The 20,527-nt window shown below is 39.7% G+C and overlaps 1 protein-coding gene across 2 annotated transcripts; it reads right to left on the bottom strand.

Moving 5' to 3' along the window:
* Positions 1–2,250: 2,250 nt before the first annotated feature.
* zdhhc24.L (zinc finger, DHHC-type containing 24 L homeolog) lies at positions 2,251–10,918 on the bottom strand. Of its 2 annotated transcripts, none has more exons than XM_018257711.2 (4): positions 10,771–10,918; positions 7,393–7,644; positions 5,481–5,758; positions 2,251–4,396 (listed from the first exon to the last, which is right to left on the bottom strand). In XM_018257711.2, exons 2-4 carry the CDS (start codon positions 7,638–7,640, stop codon positions 4,083–4,085), a joined length of 840 nt encoding a protein of 279 aa, XP_018113200.1. In that variant the 5' UTR covers positions 7,641–7,644; positions 10,771–10,918; the 3' UTR covers positions 2,251–4,082. The 2 variants fall into 2 exon arrangements, with proteins under 2 accessions (XP_018113200.1, XP_018113198.1); XM_018257709.2 differs by lacking the exon at positions 10,771–10,918 and adding an exon at positions 8,367–10,079.
* Positions 10,919–20,527: the final 9,609 nt, after the last annotated feature.

The raw sequence follows: 20,527 nt of genomic DNA, 5'->3' as shown, positions 1-20,527 counted from the left end.
TACGCACCTGGATTGAAAAGCAATTGAAAACAGTCATTTCTGGTAAACAATCTGAAAACATGTCTGGAAGGTTAACAACCCATTTAAAGGAGAATTCAACCCGAACGTTAATTCTTCTTCCCCTACATAGTCCCCCATCCCTCCTCCTCCCCCCAGCCTAAGTGTTACCCTGGGCAAATGCCCCTAATGTTTTACTTACCCCTCGGTGCAGATTCAGGCATCGGAAGTTCACGGGCGCCATCTTCTTCTCTTCGAAATGAGACCGGCGTGGCGGCTCATGCACAGTTGGAGCAATTTTCTGTATAGCGACAACTGCACATGCACCAAAACTCATGAAAATTGCCGAAGCCCCGGTCTCATTACGAAAATTAACGAAGCAGCCGAAGATGGCGTCTGTGAACTCCGATGCCTGGATCTGCACCGAGGGGTAAGTAAAATGTTAGGGGCATTTGCCCGGGGTAAAACTTAGGCTAGGGGGAGGAGGGAGGGGGTCTATGTGGGGTAGGGGGTATGGGTTTTTTAATGTTAAGGTTGAATTCTCCTTTAATTCCAGTCTAGAGGCCTGAAACCATTTAGAGACCATTTGTAAATAGTTTAAAGGAGAAGCAAAACTACTGAGGCAGTTAAGTGTCAATAGATTAGCCACAATAGTGCAAGATAGAATGCTATATTTATTCTGCAGAATGCTTTACCATACATGAACAGCTCTAGAAGCTCTCTCTGTTTAGGATAACAGCTTTCATATAAGCTTGGTGTGACATCGCTTCCTGCCTGAGTCTATTCCTGCTCACTCATAGCTTTGGGCTCAGATTACAGCAGGGAGGGGGAGGATGGAGAGATGGAAAAAACTGAGCATGCTCAAGCCCGTGCCCTGGAGGTTTAAGCTGAAGGAAGGAAGTCTGATGCAGAAGCCCATGTATACACAATAGAAGGAAAGGAATGCTGTGTTTCTTTTGACAGATGACTCAGATCAGCATTACTAGTGTATTTATATAGACCTTTCGGATAAAGCTTACTTACTTTTTAACCTTTCTTCCTCCTTTAAGAATCTCACAATCTGCATCATATTTAACTACCTGTACCAGAGTTAATAAAGCTTTTCTGTAAATGGAATGCCAATTTAAAAAAAAAACAAAAAAAACAAGAAATCGCATGCAAATCCCACATTTAAAACTTCAGTGCATTTTAGACAAAGCAATCAGTGACAAGAAATTGTACATTTCCTTTTCACTATATGAAAATCTCATATTAATACTATACTTGCACAATTTATTTTGTTTTGAGAATGCTCTGCTCTAGCATGTTTACATATATACATGAATGAGAACAGTCATATATGCCTTGTGCTCAGTAATCTCTATAGATATGGTGAAAAGGACAATTTATGAATTCTCAAAAGGAATTCTCAGATACAGTTATGTTATACCATATTTGTGAAAATTACAAAGGGGTGGGTGTCATTGACTAACATGGGTGCTAAATGCAGCAGCGCAGTAACCTATAACAAGCATAGAGATAAGTGTGTTTACTTTCTAACTTGCAGTAGACTGACCAAACCTAATTTCTATGTGGTTGTTATTGGTAACTGCACTGGGCCCTTTAGGTAGAAGAAACATCTGTCAAAATGTACATTTTAAAGTATTTTCTTTTTAAATAATAACAAAAATGCATATTAACCATTATCATAATATAATAATTTAACCTGCAATTATATGGTCTTGCTTGGTCATGGAATTTTTATTTTCTAATATCGTGATGAAAGTTTTCAACAAACTGGCAGATCATTGTTTTGTATGTTGGCCTTTCCGGAAACAGTTTTGATTGACTGGTACATAATGTTTCTGGGTCACAGCTGGTCTTGTCAGAACCGGGGATCCAGTAGGTTAATACTAATAAAAAACTTTGTATGTTGCAAAGAAAAAAAAGTCACAACACTTTTTATTTTAATTTAACTTGATACTGAAGAGGTTGCACAATAATGTGGCTGTTAACTACCATTAATGATGTACTTCTAAGGGTTCAGCAGCAGCGGAGCGCAGGAGTAGACGCACTGAATTCTTTTCAATGGGGCTATACTCACACAGACGCACGTAAGCGCCGAACGCAGGTTGGGACACAGCATGTTGCATTTTCTCTGCGTTCGTCGCTTACATGCGTCTGTGTGAGTACAGCCCCATTGAAAAGAATTCAGTGCGTCTACTCCTGCACTCGCCTGCGGCTGAACCCTTAGAAATACATCATTCATGGTAGTTAACAGCCACATTATTGTGCAACCTCTTCAGTATCAAGTAAAATTAAAATAAAACGTGTTGTGACTTTTTTCTTTGCAACATACAAAGTTTTTTATTAGTATTAACCTACTGGATCCCCAGTACTGACAAGACTAGCTGTGACCCAGAAAGATTATGCACCAGTCTATCAAAACGGTTTCCGGAAAGGCCAAAATACAAAAAAATGATCTGTCCGGTTTTTGAAAACCTTTATCAGGTAAAAACACTTGTCTGTAAGAGCACTTATAACAGTTTCCTAATCCACACATACTCAAGGTGAATCTACTTTGCTGTGCTGCCATCAGTTCCAGGTGTAGACAATTTAATGCACTAGGCATGCGACACCCCCTTACGTCACCTCCCATATTTGTACAAATCAAATGTCCACGTCTTGACTCTGCACATGCAGCTAGAAGAATTCTTGGCAGCTACTAGACCCAAACACATACACTTTATAGGAAGAGATCCGCTGAACTAACTAAGCAAATTCTAGTACCATGTAGAAGACTGGGATGGAATGGTGGTGAGGTGATTTTAGAAAATAGACCATAACCCTTTCAATAATGCACCCGATGCTCCTGTCTTTTCTGCCTACCCCTAGAGCAAACAAACCACTGAAGCTTATAGATAATGCAGACTGTGCAAGCAGTTTCATTTTCTAATTACATTTGTATCATTTGGTTTTTAGCTTGATTATAAATATTTGGTTTTCTTTTAACTGAACTAACACTTTGAAATACATGACACTTGCAAGTAATAATGATGACATGCTTTCCGAATACTAAAATGCCCATTTCCTTGTCAATGTAATAAATGCTTGTAACCCATTATAAGCTAAATCCTTCATTTGGAAAGCCTAACATATTCATATTTCTTGAAAATCGATGGTTTATATACTTATCTTGTAACAATCCCCTGACTGCTGCTCATGGTCTCTCTAATCATATAGTGAGGGATAGTTCTTCACTAAAGTAAATTTTAGTTATTATATACAATCTGTCATGTACTTCAATTGTTTTATACTTTATGGTGCCATGGCCTCCTTTACTCCCCAATATGCATCTTTTACTTATTGTGTCGGAGATCAGGTAATGCATTAGAAAAGGAGAAGCTACAATACCTTCCTGTGTGAATCTAAGGCTGTGGTTTTTATATATATATATATATATCAAATATATATATTATTATTGGAACACACAAACACTTTCATAATTTGAAGATAATTAAACAGTGTGGGATTTTGTTTTCATAAGATGATTGTTTCCCACACAAAGCCTAGTCCTTGATACATGTTATGACAAAGGGTTGTGCATAGCTACAGAGCAATACAAACAGCAGCTGTCACCCTTTAAAAACTGTGGCAACCACATGATGCTTCCTTAAAACAAGACCTATGGCTGGAGTGTAAGTAGAGAAAATATTACTTTTTTACCTTCCATTTATGTAAACTTGTAGGGAATACGTTTCCACATTTGTTTGCAACTTCCTATAGCACTAGCAAACCATGCATAGATAGCAACTTCTGACCTGTTCCAGATAAACAGATATGCTCCACCATGTACTAATTATGTGCACACCAAAAAAAAACCATATACTTTTACTAAACATATGTATCTCATAAAAACTGTGATAATGAACATTATCAATATATTTTCTATTAGCAGATTAGCAAGCAATATGCAAAGAGAGAAAAGCTCTTTGTTTTTAAAATAATTTCATCCTATAAACATGTAGAAGTCTGTTGTTTTCATAAGTATACCCAAATTAAAGACTCACAAAACAGAATGACCGGCTGTACAAAAAATGCAACGGTCAAAGGTCTGTAGATTTAGAAAATTTTCTACTGTTGGGTGCTGTCTGGAAATTAATTCCATTGCCTGGAATCCTGGACTCTATCCACGGGAATAACAAGACAAGGTACCATCGCTCTCCAAGGTATTCCTGGAAATTCCTCTTCCAACCAAGGTCATAATCCTCCTTTGTGGGACCACGAAACCACTCTTTGGTGGTAGATCCACGATACAGAAGAATAGAATGCAAAGTGAAGAAAGCAAAGCAGAAGAGAAATCCTATGACACATGTGTCAGCAACAAAAGCAAAAACAAAGGCTGAGAGGGTCACTTGCCCTGTATGGAAAGAGAGAAAGTGCAGGGGAAATGTTTAATCACTTTAGAATGCAGATGTGCAATGGTTTTTTTATCAGAAATAATGGTATTTTACAGTTCACAGTTATTTGCTCTCAATCATTTCCCAATACAGATATAGACAACACTTGCAAAGGAAAATAATTGTATTAAAGGGGTATTTCAAAATGTATTTCAGATACCAGATAGAACTGCAATTTTAACTTTTTGTATCTATATATTCTAATTAAATCACTATAATAAAAAAAACAATTGTTACACACAATTTATAATGAGAATTTACATAATAAATGTAAACACATAATAACTTTTAAGGTTTAGAACCATTCACTATTGTACCAAAACACTGGTCATTTTTATATTTGAGTTAAATAAAGTGTGTTTTAAGAAAGCCCCTGAGAGCACAGTACTTTAATTAGACAATACACTGGACCACAGCTGTTGTAAAAGGGAAACGAGGCAAATAGGAATGTTGGTAATGGGCTTCATTTTCAATCCTACGAGCCATAAGAAATGCTAATTTCTCCCTTTATGGCGCAGCCATGGAGCAATTGTCCAAATAAAAAATAAAATAAAAAGAACAGTCACACCAAAAAATTTAATCGTTTTAATGTAATTTACATATAATATACCATTAGCATGTACATATACTATACTGTTAGCATGCACTTCTTGTTTGCTTCACAAAGGCTACTACAGTTTATTTAAATAAGCTGATCTGTAGCCATGGGGGCAGCCATTGAAGTTGGAAAAAGGAGAAAAGGCACAGGTTACATAGCACGTAACAGATTGGCCCTGTCCAGTACAATGGTGTTTTATCTGCACCCAAAAGCAGTGTGTTTATATATAAACTATAGTAGTCTTTCTGAAGCAAAAATACCAGTTTTACCAATGCAGGCTAACAAGTACATTATATTTTAATTACTTTGATACAATTTCAGTTTTCAGTGTTACACTTCCTTTAAGCAACACAAGTGATGGGAGTGTTCACAGAGGGAACTGTGACTACTGGGGCTTTGGTGAGTGTATGGTGCAGAAAAATTAATGACATAGTCCTCACACTTACCCGTGACCAGCATCATCCATGGCATCAAAAGAAGGAAAAAGCTGTGAAATCCAAAACCCTCATGTAGCACCTCCATGAAAATCTCAGCGTTGAGAAATGTAGCTAGGAGGAGAGCCAACCAACCATGAACTAAGGTACAAAAGAAGTAGCGATAATTGGAGTGCCCAACACACTTTCCAAGTAGTGTACAATGATGATCTCTTCGAAGGACACACACATTACAATCAAAGCAATGATGGCATCTTGGTGGAACGTGAGTTTGGCAAGAGTAGCAATACCTACAAACGCAAGAGGATACAGTATATAAGAAGGCTTACTATAACTAAACTCAGTACTTCCAGAAGTCTGCAAACATTCAATATATTAATTATTTTCATTAGCCTGTAAAGTGCCAAAAATATTCTGCAATACTGTTCTGTAGAAGTACAGCTTGTACATATGCAGTGTAGCTGTTCATTTGGATTATCAAACATAAACCTTAAAATGAGTTATTGTTGTTGGATGGTTCAAGAGCTCCAAACTCATTTAAATATATCCTAATGACTAGTGATGCATTTTGGGAGAACCTGTGGCAGCTTTATCAACCTGCTGTAATTTTTACCAAGCAATAGCAATACTAAACACAAGACACTATTTTCATTCACTATTTCAAGAAAAAATTAGCAGGTGCTGCTTATAAAAAACACCAATGGACTTAAGATATTGTATATCTATATAGCCTGCATAAGCTTCATCAGTAGTCATTAAAGGACAGCGAAACCTTAACTAATGAAGTAGGCTAGAAATGTTGTACATTATGTTTTGGGCTTCTGTACCAGCCCGAGGCAACCACAGCCCTTTAGCAGTAAAGATGTGTGTCTCCAAAGATGCCCCAGTAGCTCCCTGTCTTCTTTTCTGCTGATTCACTGCACATGCTCTGTGCTGCTGTCAGTTATTAAGCTTAGGGACTGTCTCAAAATATATAGTACACAGAATATAAATGTCACGATATAAGGTTGATTAGTAATAATTACAGCATGGCAGCACAGAAACCCGTGCAACTAGCATAAAAATGTAATAATGTGCCTTGTACCATCAGTTTATATTACAGGTCAACCTAATTTTCTGCTTGATAATTTGAAACAACCCCTAAGCTTAGCTTCTCAACAGCTGCTCAGAGCCCACTGAGCATGTGAATGTCGCAGACACTTTCCAAAATGGTGATCCCCCTGTGACAGGTTCAAAATCCTGGATCATTGCTGCTATTATGAAGCTGAAACTTTAGGCTGGTGCAATAAGGTCATTATATAAAAAATGGCATTTTTATCAATATTTAGGGTTTAGTTCTCCTTTAAGGAGAGGTTTGAGTATGGAACGCACACCATGATTTCAAGGAGCCGCCATCTTGGAAATGTATAAATATGTATGCAGGGGATTTGAACTATTTTGTGAGAGACTGGGGGCACTTAGTAAAACATACCGCAGAATTCACAGACAGAGGAGGTGCCTAGGAAGCACTGAAGTGGAAGACAAAAGCGGTAGAGTCCAACTAATTTATAGGACCGCTGCAGATATAGTGTATGAGTGAGATGCCTCTTATTTGTGTAGAGCTGATGGTGGTCAGAGACACTGGTGAATTTAAAAAAATCATCAATGTGGATACACTCTTCACTGATGTATGCGCCCTTATTCTAAGAGGCTCCCTGGTCGCCCCTCCTGGTATACATGATGGGAGGAATCAAGAGACTGCGTTTTATGTCCAGTCAGATTGAATATAATTTGTTCCTGACAACTAGCACTGGTCATGCAATTCTCAACTTGTCTATATAGCTGCATGTAAAGCTGGCTTAACAAGTTACCTTCAAAGTGATGCTTCTGCATCAGTCAGTTATAATAAGCAGATAAGTATTCAAGGCTACAAAAATATACTCACTCCCAACCTTGCCCCATAATACCATGCTCCAGGAAGACTCCTTTAATAGTTGGATTGGTCTGAATGAATTTTACCATGTTACCGATAACATTAAATATAAGATAAGATGTCAGCAGCAAAAGTGTCACTTGGCCATTTCCTGGGTTACTTAGAATTAGATAAACCACCTCCAGGGCCACTGAAGTGACAAGAATGCCTGTCATACACACAGGAAATGCAACTGCAGGGTCCCAGCTTTTCTTCTCCATGGTCCTGCAAAACATAATTGAATAACGATTATATAAACAAACCTGAAATCTTGAACCCATGCAGATGAATTATTTTTAAATATAAATATTCATGTAATTAAATATTTTAGAGCTTAGAAATCTCATTCATTAGTAGTCTTTGCAACTACTAATGACAAACAACATAGTTGAGTATCCACTACAGCTACGGTGGGTGGGGGAGGGGTATGTATATATATATATATATATATATATATATATATATATATATATATATATATATATATATATATATATATATATATATATTTGCCCTTTAATATGTCTTATTAATTGCATAACCAAAGGCCCATTCATACCCCTGCGCTATACTGTTATGAAGTTTGAGACTGAGAGACCTGAAACTTTCTTGCACCCATGGTGCTCTTCAAACTCTGGTTGCTGGATGTGTAATTGTGTCCATTTTGCTAGCATACCATAAGGGGAGTAATGCTTTCAGCTGTACTTCAGCCATGTCCAACACACAGCAGAGACGATTTTCATGCAAAAGGCTTTCTCCTATTGCACCTCTAGTCTAATTCAACCCACTGTCTGGTTGCTAGGGTAAATTAGACCCTAGAAACCAGATAGCTGCTGAAATAGCTAAAAGATAAAAAATAAAAACCAACCAAAACAAATTATTGGTTGATCTACATCATACAATGTAATAAGGGACCGTACTAGTCAAGAAAAATAAACTTTACTTACACTATATAAACTATTAAATATTGCTTCCTTTCTTCTCCACAATCACAGCAAGCAGGCATCAGACATTTTGTATAAGCAGTTATCAAGGCAAGCTTTAAATCATCCCAAAATCTTGTGTATCTGGTAGAAAAAAGAACCTCATTCCTATGCCCAAACTACTAAAGTGAGGGTGTGAAATGTAAAAAGGGCAGTGATGACACCTAAGAAATGCAGAAGAAAAGTGAAAGCTATTTCTATGCCAGTTGCATAGATGCGGGGAAGACAATATTTTATTGACAGCTGAGATTTTTAAATTAGTATGGATGTTTTAATAAAAAAAATTAATTGGGGTTCACGTTTAATTTGAATATGACTTTTATTATACAGTCATTTTTGTCTGGGTGACAGGTCCCCTTTTGATTAATTGTTTAATCAAATGTTCTCTAATTATGCAAGAAAACAGGTTTCAGGTGGATATTCCCATAAGGAAGAGATTCTTATCCTATGGGTAGTGACCCAATACAGGGTACTCATGCTGTTTAGGGAGGGTCACCATGAACTTACTAAAGACAGGGCCATTTCTTTCTATAAAGAGTTCTACAGAACTGGTCCTGAACAACCTTTGTGGCACAAAAGAATTCCATAACTTATTTAAAGTCCCCCTAGAAAAAAAAAGGGTAAATGATCCCCAATGGGTATGTGGGGATGGTGTGTGCTCCGTGCAGCGAGAAATTAAGTCCTGTCAATAATTATAAGTCCCACTCATTGTTATAACAAGCCTCATTCACTTCAAATCAAAGCCATTTTAGGGAGGAACTCCAAGATGCGTTTGGTGCAGACACGTCGCCATGTGACGGAACGCATGCGACGTGTCAGATGTTGTGAAGAAACAGGAAGTGAATGAGAATCGCACGTGCATGCAACGTGCTGCGTTTTCATACGACAGACGGATAAATGTAGTTCTTACATGCGACTCTCCTTCACAACATCTGACATGTCACATGCATTTCGTCGCATGGCGACATGTCAGCACCAAACGCATCGTGGAGTTCCTCCCTTACTGTTTCCATGTTTATAAACAACAATCCAGTCCAACAGCAATCAACAGGTCACATTAGAACCAACCTGGAAAACATTTCATGGTAAGGAGTGGTGTTATTTTTACATAGATCCCTGCTTGATAGATATGTGATAGAGTCTGTGTTTAATTTGCTAATCAGCATTAACCCCATAAATGCTAGTAACTACAGTAGAAAATTGATCATCTGCATTAACTCCAGATATGATAATTGCTGAAAACAGGGCAGGGCAATGCAGACAGGAATGCAGAGATTAATACAATCTACAGTGTCCATTTAAGTATAGCTATGTGTAAAATTAAAGTCAGTCCTACACTATCCCCTCTTGTAAATCTTCTTCTGCACATTCATATCTGGAATCCCCTCCTGTCTGCTGGTTATGTGAACTCTCCTTAGGCTATGGCCACACAGGCTGTTGTCAGTGGCTCTTATCAGCCTGCGTATTTTTTCTGGCGGAGAGGAGCAGATCTGCTCCATTGATTTAAATTTGAGAGCCCAAATACTGACCTCAGCTTCAGCTGCACTGGGTGTAATTGCACACACACTGATCACATTCAAATCGATGGAGCAGGGGCACCGAGCAGGTCCGGACTGAGAATTTAAATAGGCCCTGACATTTCAGGTACACAGAGGCCCAATCAGACCGCACAGAAGCCCAAACAGCCCCCACCAGCCCACTAAATACTGACTGTCTATGGCACCTTATAGCAGCCCCTCTGGCATTTGCCAGAACCCACAGATTGCCAGTCCGGCCATGGCACCGAGTAGATCTGCTTCTCACAGCCTGCAAAAATACCCAGGCTGACATTAGCCTGTGTGCCCATAGTCTTACTCTTTGTCACACGTGCAAGTTCTGGACTGCCTGCTTCCTACCTTAAGAATATCTCCTAAGCAACTCTACAACCAAACAGTCTGCCTTCTCCCTTTACACTACATAATTCCACCTCCTCCACCCCCTCCCTTCCCTTCAGCAGTCCTCTTCCTACCTCAAGCTTCCTCCCTCTAACCATGACTCAGTCCTTGCCCCTTGCTCTCTGCTGCAACATAATCCACAGCCCTTCCCCTTGTTTAATCACTGGTTTCTCCCACCACTCTCCCTGCTATTCTGCAACACACTCACGTGAGTTTAAGACTCAATCTGTACTGGGGAACTTTGGAACCAATCCTAACATGTGTTCCATACCAGACAATCATATAGAGCCTAAAACTACCAAAGCTTAACCTGCTATAAATACATATACATCTACAGCTTATACAGTATAAACCCCCTATTGATCCCCTCATATTCCAGAGATACATTTATACTAGCCCTGTGCAGTGACTCCATTCTGACTTGTAGCACTCACCTTGTGCAGGAAGTAAAGTATTCGCAAGGAAGCCCCTCCCAACCAGGAAGGAGATGTGCAGCTTTCCTCGCTATCTATTAGCTTAGCTCAAACAGTCCTCCTTCTCCAGAACAAATCAACAGATACCCCAAAGCAAAACCACTTCCACATGTATCCATTTTTGGAAGGAGACCCACCCCCAGAAGATGTCGACAATCCTTCCTCTCTTTAAAGGAACAGTAACACCAAAAACGGAAAGTGTATCAAAGTAATTTGAATATAATGTACTGTTGCCCTGCACTGGTAAAACGGATGTGTTTGCATCAGACTACTATACTTTATATAAATAAGCTGCTGTGTAGCCATAGGGGCAGCCATTCACCCTGAAAAAAAGGAGAAAAGGCACGGGTTATAGCAGATAGACAAAATACCATTTATTGGACAGGGCTTATATGTTATGTGCTGTGTAACCTGTGCCCTTTCTAGTTTGAATGGCTGCCCCCATAGCTACACAGCAACTTGTTTACTGGTATATAGTAGTTTTTCTGAAGCAAACACAACTGTTTTACCAGTGCATGCTAACAATATAGTATGTGTTAATTGCGTTAAAATGCTTTCATTTTTTGGTGTTACTGTTCCTTTAATGTGGTTGCTGTAGGGTTGCTATGTTTATTAGTGCCAGTTGCCATAGCAACTCAGTCGCTTGTTTATTTATTTAATTTTATTCTCGTGCCCTGTTTGTACCGATACTACCTTATCAGCAGCAACACAGAACTGTGTGTTGTCAGGGGCGATTCTGGCTATAATGCCGCCTGAGGCGGCCTTCTTTCGCCGCCCCCACCCCTCCCCACGGCACTAACCTTTATAGCGCCGGAGAGGGCAGGGGCGGTCCGCGACGCTTAGTGCAGAGAGCGCAGTAGCGCTCTCTGCACTAGAAGAGCCGAATTTCCGGTTTGAAAACCGGAAATTCGGCTCTTAGTTACCAGGAGCGGTATTTTTGCCGCCCCTGGCAACCAGGGGGGCGCTGCCGCCTGAGGCGAGTGTCTCAACTCGCCTCATTGGTGGAGCGCCCCTGTGTGTTGTGCACATACCATACCTCCCAACATTTTGGAAATAAAAAGAGGGACAAAAAAGTTGCTGCGCGTAATGCTGCAAAACTTTTGACCACGCCCATTTTGTGGCCACACAAAATTACCATGTGCATTTTTACAATGTTAATTATCATGCGCATTTTACAAAATTTGGCAGGTTATGAAAGTTTGAACACAATTCTGTGTTTATTTTTTCAGTTAATACAGTTTTGCTAATGTAGGTGAACTGCCCTTGGTGTGAGTCAGTTTCCCCGAGGGACCTGTTATCTTATATTGTTACAATTACTTGTTTGCTTGTCTAGAAATTGTTACAAAAGTTTCCAAGTGCACCTGGTGGCTGTTCTGGGCTCTCTGCCAAAAGCCAATTAAGTTAGAAACATTGTTTATTTTTCTGGCTGTTCAGTGCACAGAAAAACTGGACTTTTCCAGTACAAATGAGGGACTGCAGTCTGAGCTGTCGAAAGAGAGACTGTCTCTCTAAAAATGGGACAGTTGGGAGGTTTGCACATACAAATAGAGGTTGGGTATAGAGGGTGTACGAGTGAGCCAGGCATAGTGCATCTTCTACCCATATTGCAGTTTTGCAGTGTGATATGTTGGAATTATGCAGTGCACAGGGAGAAGGCGGACTGCACAGTTGTGGAAGAGCTGAAGTGATATTCGTGAGGGAGGAGGGATGAGGCAGCACAGAGCTTGCACATGTGCAAAAGGTGAACCAGCAGTGAAAGAGATGCACAAATGAATGGGGGGGGCAGGTTAGGACTGACTTTTATTGACGTCATTTTGCATATAGGTATCTTAAAATGGACACTATACATACGGCTACTCTACTGCATTCCAGTCTGCATAACTCTTGTCTTGTTTTCAGCAATAATCTTACTAGCATGTCTGGGGTTAATGTTGATTAACCATTTATGACAGTTATTTCTGGCATGTTAGTGCTGATTTCAATTTCCACTGTGGTTACTAGCATTTCTGGGGCTATTGCTGTTTATTAATTTTGTACAGTGACTATTAGCATTATGACTTAGTAACTAAGGTGCAAATGGCAGGGTTGTTGCTGAACTAGCATATTAAACACATTCCACCATCAGTCAAAATGTCACATTTGTACCAACCAGGGATCTGTGTAAAAATAATGACATTCGTTATCAATGTGGCCATGCATGGGCAGGGTTAAGATGACAATTTGGGCCCTTCAGACCAAAGGAGCCCCTGTATGTGGTACTCCAATGGGCCTCCCCAATCAATATCTGGCCCAAAATTGTTCTTGCAAATGCCCTTACCATAAAGAACATTTTTAATGAATCTATTGCAAGACATGAGTTCTCAATAATCTGTATTCATTCTATGCATTTGATATAATCAAAAAAGGAAGTATGTCTTATATTTTCAATATAGCTATGACCAAAATCAATTCTGAAGAGTTGCTATTACTCTGTAAGCTGTGGTCTTTTGAAGTAACCCAAATTCATTGATATCATCCTAAAAATAATGTATGTCTTAAATGGTATGTGTGGCAAATTAGGCCCAGCTCATGAGGCAATTAATGTATTTTCTCAATTGCTAAAATGGCACATTCTAGCCTTTTCCTTCTAGCTGCCTCAATAACCTTTATTTCAACTATGGATTCTGGTGGTTATCTGCCACTCTGTTCTATCGCTCCCAATAACATTTACTGACTTGATACAAAATTTATTTAAAGGTATGGGACCTTTTATCAGGAATGCTTGGGGCCTGGGGTTTACCATTAAGGGATCTTTCTGTAATTTGAATCTCTCTACTTAAAATGATTTTAACCATTAAATAAACCTACCTGCCTTGTACTGCCTCCAATAAGGATAATAAAGATTAATAAGGATTAACTATAGTTTCGTTGGGATCAAGTACAAGGTACAGAAAAAAATTCAGTTTAGTTGGTTAAAATTGAGTCTGCCTTTCTGTAATCCAGAGCTTTCTGGATAATGGGATTCCAGATAATGGATCCCATTCCCATACCTTTATATGTTTGCAACAAAAGTCCATCAGAAATGGCAAAATTCCAGAGCTGTTTTGCAAAAGTAACTTTAATTGAATGTTTCTCCACAGATATGAATTTTTGGGGAAAGCCAGTATAGACAGTTTTCTTTCCATCAGAGTAAGAGTATAAACAATGTTGACAGTAATTGCTTTACAGGTATTTTATTTAAGAAAGCATTAATCTGTAGGAAAAAAAGAGATATGAATTTACCCATACTTTAATATAATCCTGAGAAAGGCTGCCTTATTAAGAATGCAGTGGTTGTCAAAGCTTGACAAAGCTCCCAAACTCTGTCTGCTTTGCCTAAGATGTGTCAATGCAGTGGATCATGGGCCTATACTGCTATATTTCGTGCTTAACTTATTTCATTAAAGTTGAAAGAGGGTACCATAATGACCATTTGGTTGCACCCATGTGGTTCAAAAATATGACCAATCCTGTTTTTGAAATGATAATGCATTGGTAGGAGCCTTGACAGAGGGGATTTAGCTCAGTGGTAGTGTGCATGCTTTGCATGTATGAAGCCTAGAGTTCAATCTCCCACCTTCTTCGGGCTTTTACATGGTAGCATTTCAAGCAGAGGGTGTAAGATGAGAAATAAAAAAAAAAACTCAGTTCCAGGCACCACCTGAAAAGTCAAGTGGATGTAGCTCACTGGGAGAGTGTGTTCTTTGTAGTAATGAGGCCCTAGGTTTAATCACTGGCATCTTCACAACTTGGCATAAGTGATGTTCATTAAAGCGATACTGACACGTTCCTATAAAAAACATAGGAATGTGTCCGTATCAAGTATTTGCGGCACCCGGAATAGTTCCCCTGAAAGCAGCATCCAGCCCCACGAACCTTTGCGCAGTTGACCCTGACACAGCTAACTGATCTTTGCCTTGCTTCCGTGAGGCTTCTGCTGGGGGTGGCCCAATCCTTTCATAGGCTGAAGTCCTGTTTTCATTCGTAATTAGCCTATAGATAGCCTATGGATTGCACTGCCATCAGCCCAGCATCACTGAAACAGCACAGAAGATCTTTTAGCAGTTTTCCGAAGTTGACCGACGTTTCCCCGGAAAACCGAAGCAATGCTTTGGAGACTGCATGCTTTGCATATATAAGGCCCTGGATTTGAACCTAGGCATCTCCAGGATTTTAGATTAGCTCATTTCCACCAGTGGTTGTAATTTAGAGTTATATTTCCTCTTCCCAGCAGCCTATCAACAGAACAATAGGAAGATAACCAGAGAAACTGTCCTGTATTTTAGCAAGTGAGGAAACAGGTATACTGACTACCATTTAATTTAGGGTGATGGAACACAGGGAGGTATGTTGCCCACAGGAAATCTGCACTACCTACAGACAACAAATCTCCTAAAAATTATTTTGCATTGGTGACAGTGGTAATCTCCAGCACTAAAACATTAATATTGTAACTGCTGAAAATTGCCTGCTTCTGCATTTTATAATATGCAATTCAATATGCAATGTGCTTTTAAATATTGAGTTGAAGTGTTTGATGTTGCTGATACCCAGAAAACACATTGCCTTTACTTACTTGTTTAAAGTTGAGAGTGTCATTTGGCAGTGACCATTTAGAAGCATCCATGAGGTTCAAATATATTGTCAATCCTAACTGTTTTTGATGTGGTTGCTGTTTTTGAAATGATAATAGATGGCTTTAATTCTATTCTAGCACCATATCTTATTGTGAAGGGGGTGTAGCTCAGTGGAAGAGTGCATGCTTTACATGGTAGCATATCCAGCAGATGTTGTAACATGGGGCACAAAAGAACTCAGTTGCTGATACAAATAATGACGTAACACAGGCTGGAATTGTCTCCAATGCATGATACCTGAAACCTGCAACTTAGATGGCACCACTTCCTGAAAAGGCAAGTGGGTGAAACTCAATGGGAGAGAGTGTTCTTTGTTGTAATGAGGCCCTGGGTTTAATCACTGGCATCTCCATTACTTGGCATAAGTGATGTTTATTAAAGCGTTTGCTAGAGTTTTGAAGCAAACAAAATGAATTTGTAGGGAAAAAAGTGATATAAATTTGGCTGTACCCTAAGAGTGGCTACACGCGGGGAGATTAGTTTGCCTGCGATAAATCTTCACTACTGTAGGTGACTAATCTCTTCCCACTGGCAAGAATGCGAATAGCTGGTGGGATGGCATACACGCCGCTTCGCCTGATGTTTCCTTGTGAGGCAACTTCGGCCAACTTTGGAAAACCAAAGCAAAACGTAGCTCTTATACATGCTTTGAATGTATAAGGCCCTGGATTTGATCCTTGGCATCTCCAGGATTTTAGCTCATTTCCACCAGTGGTTTTAATATGGATAGGGATGCACAGAATCCTGGATTCAGATTGGGATTTGGCCAAGATTCCAACTTGGACGATTCTTAACAGTGCACAGCATGTGGTTCTCCTTCCACCTTGTTTCCCTTATTTACATATGCAAATTAGGATTCAGTTTCAGTTTGGTATTCGGCCAAATCTTTCACAAGGGATTCGGGGTTCGGGGCAATCCAAAAATAGTGGATTCAGTGCATCCCAAAACATGGGGCAAAATAAAAACAAATTCCTTATACAAATAGTGAAGTTACCCAGGCAATGTTCTGCAATAGTCTAAAAAAGTAATGTAGTCTAAATGTGTAATGGTAGCTCAGAACAAACTTTCTACAGAAAGGTTGTAGAGGAGTATTGAAAATGTATCTTTGCTTGTAAGGTTGAGCATGAATGCTACCTGGAACCTGCAACTTATCAGTTGGCACAACTTCCTAAATAGGTAGGGGGATGTATGTCGTTGAGAGAGTAAGGGCTCATTTATAAAAATTGGGCAAATTTGCTCATGGATAGGAATCCATAGCAACCAATCAGTGACTGGCTTTTCTCTGCCAGCTGCAGGTTAAAAAAATTAAAGCAAATATTAAATTGGTTGTCATGGGTTACGGCTTAGGTGCAAATTTTCCCAGTGTTTATTCATGAGAATATGTTCTTATGTAGTTATGAGGTTGTGAGTTTAATTCTCCATTGTTATCTATGGTGCAGGGGATGTAGTTCAGTGGTAGAGTGCGTGAGGAATCTCCAGGACTAAAACATTAATAGTGTAACCACGGGGTGCCATTTGTCCCAAATACTTTCTGTATATAAAACTATCCCTAATATGGGACAAACGGCACCCCATAGTATAACTGGTGAAAATGTTCTGCTTCTTATAATATGAAGAGTGCTGTGGCACACATGAACTGACATGAACTGCTCCACGTTTCTCACTCCGTGTGCTTTTAAGTATTGAGTTGAAGTGTTTGATGTTGCTGATACTCAGAAAACATATTGCCTTTACTTATTTGATTAAAGTTGAGAGTGTCATTTGTTAGTGACCATTTGGCAGCACCAATAAGGTTCAAATATATTCTCAATCCAAACTGTTTTTGTTGTGGTTGATGTTCTTGATATGATAATAGATGGATTTAATTCTATTCTAGCACCCTACGGTATCATGATGAGGGTGTAGCTCAGTGATAGATCACATGCTTTGTATGTATGATGTCCTGTGTTCAATCCCTGGCCTCTCCAGGATTTTACATGGTAGCATTTCCAGCAGATGTTGTAGCATGGGGCAAAAAAAACCTCAGTTGCTGATACAAATAATGAAGTAACGCTTGCCTGAATTGTTTAAAAAAATACTATCTTCCTAAATCTGTTACGGTAGCTCAGAACAAGCTTCCTACAGGAAAGCATGGTATGAATGATACTTGAAACCTGCAACTTATCAGATGGCAGAGTGTGTTCTTTGTAGTAAAGAGGCCCTTGGTTTAATCACTGGCATCTCCGTGACTTAGGATAAGTGATGTTTATTAAAGCATTTGCTAAAGTTTTGAAGCAAACAAAATGAATTTGTAGAAAAAAAGTGATATAAATTTGGCTGTACCCTAAGGGTGGTGGCACATGGAGAGATTAGACTAATCTTCTCAAAGTGCCTTCCCCCTGGCAAGAATGCAAATTGTTGGCGGGATGGCATACATGTCGATTCGGTTTTCTGAAGTCGCCTGATGTTTACTGTGAGGCAACTTCGGCCGACTTTGGGAAACCAAAGCACTGCGTAGCTCAATAGAGACTGCATGCTTTGCATGTATAAAGCCCTGGATTTGATCCTTGGCATCACCAGGATTTTAGATTAGCGCATTTCCACCAGTGGTTGTAACATGGATGCACAGAATCCAGGATTCAGTTTGGGATTCTGGCAAGATTCCAACTTGGATGAATCCAAGTGCCAGGCTGAATTGAATCGAAATCCAAACTTGACTTTTCGTCAAACAAACAAGAAAGTGAAAATGTTTTAACAGTGCACAGCATGTTTCTCTTTCTTTCCACCTTGTTTGCCTTTTTTACATGTGCAAAGGGTTCAGATTCGGTTCGGTATTCGGCCAAATCTTTCACAAGGGATTCAGGATTCGGGGCAATCCAAAAATAGTGGATACAGTGCATCCCTAAACATGGGGCAAAAGAAAAACAAATTCCTTATACAAATAGTGAAGTAACCCATGCAATGTTCTGCAAAAGTCTCAAAAAGTATTGCCTTCCAAACGTGTAATGGTAGCTCAGAACAAACTTTCTACAGAAAGGTTGTAGAGGAGTATTTTAATTGAAAATGCATCTTTGCTTGTAAGGGTTGAGCATGAATGCTACCTGGAAACTTCAATTTATCAGTTAGCACAACTTCCTAAATAGGTAAGGGGATGTAGTTTATTGAGAGAGTGGGGCTCATCTATAGAAACCAGTGTTTATTCATGAGAATATGTTTTTTGTAGTTATGCAGCTGTGAGTTTAATCACTGGCTTTCATTGTCTTCTATGGTATAGGGAATGTATTTCAGTGGTAGAGCGCATGCAAGTATGAGGTCCTGGTGTTCAATCTCCATGCTTTATACGATAGCACCTCCACCAGAGGTTGTAACATAGGTCAAAAAAAAAGGAAACCTAGCCGGCGCAAACCCCCCACCCCCCCTCCCATTTGTTGCCCACCCTCCCTCCTCCCCCCTGGCCTACCCGTCCCGCGTGGCAAATGCCCCTAACTTGTTACTTACCCTTCTGCGCAGGTCCAGTCCAGGGAGTTCACCGACGACATCTTCTTCCATGCGATCTTCTTCCTGTTTTGAATGGCGCATGCGCAGTAGGATCATTTCGCCGGTACGATCTACTGCGCATGCACGTGACTTTTGGCGCATGCACAGTAGATCCGTACCGGCGAAATGATCCTACTGCGCATGTGCCAAAACGCCGTTCACAGCAGGAAGAAGATTGCAGGAAGAAGATCTCCAAAAAACATGTTTTTTACTAAATGCATCATTCAATAGTGCTTCTCCTACATAATCCTATACTAAAATCTGTTTTTCAAAAGAGCAAACAGATGGTTTTATATTTAATTTTGGAATCGGATATGGGGATGGACATTTTCTTAGTTTCCATGTGCCATTAGTCATGTGACTTGTGCTCTGATAAACTTCAGCCACTCTTTACTGCTGTACTTCAAGTTAGAGTGATATTTCCCCTTTCCAGCAGCCAATCAACAGAACAATAGGAAGAAATATAGATAATGACTGGCTTCTCCATTAACTGCTACAGTACAGGGGATGTAGCTCAGTGGTAGATCACATGCTTAGCATATATGAGGTCCTGGATTCAATCCCCAGCATCTCCAGGATTTTATGCAAGAGGGTTGGACATGAACAATACCCAGGATCTGCCAAACCCGTAACTCATCAGACAGCTAAAGTTACACTGTGATAATGACCACTTGGCCTCTTTGGTACTCAAGCATGTTGAATTTGTTCCATATCCCTCTGGTCACAGACCATTTGACCCACCTAGATCCAATACATATGATCTCTAAAGAGAAAATACTTTCCTTACTCCAAAAAAACATGTTTTATTTACAAAATGCATCATTCAATAGTGCTTCTCCTACATAATCCTGTACTGAAATCTGTGTTTCAAAAGAGCAAGCATTCCAAGCATTTTGGAATCTGACATGGGGCTAGACATTTTCTTAGCTTCCCAGGTGCCATTAGTCCTGTGACTTGTGATCTGATAAACTTCAATCACTCTTTACTTCTTCAAGTTGGAGTGATACAGAACTGCAAGTTGGAATGATATCGGAGTCACAGGGCCCCCCTGCAAAACATATTTTTGGGCCCCCCCAGTGTGCAATTCAAATGATGTATGTGAGTTCCATCCTAACGTCAGCTGACAGCTATTTAAGCAAAAAAAACACCCAAAATTATTGAGATAGATAGAATCTGTGCCACTGGGACCAAATGCTCTGTTATACAGATCGCTAGAATCTAAGCTGCCATAAAGCAGGGCAGGACTGCAGCTTACAATGGAGATCAGATAGAATCTATGCAGCCACTGGGACAGAATGCTCTGTTATTCAGTAGGGATGCACCGAATCCAGGATTCGGTTCGGGATTCCGAATCCTAATTGGTATATGCAAATTAGGGGTGGGGAGGGAAATCATGTGACTTTTTGTCACAAAACAAGGAAGTAAAAATGTTTTCCCCTTCCCACACGTAGTTTGTATATGCAAATTGGGTTCGGATTCGGTTCGGTATTCAACCGAATCATTCACAGAGGATTCGGGGGGTCGGCGGAATCCAAAATAGAGGATTC

The sequence above is a fragment of the Xenopus laevis genome, chromosome 4L (assembly GCF_017654675.1).
Source record: "Xenopus laevis strain J_2021 chromosome 4L, Xenopus_laevis_v10.1, whole genome shotgun sequence".
Taxonomy (NCBI): domain Eukaryota; kingdom Metazoa; phylum Chordata; class Amphibia; order Anura; family Pipidae; genus Xenopus; species Xenopus laevis.
Note: the sequence above shows the minus strand (reverse complement) of the source record. Positions and strands in the feature narration are given on the sequence as shown.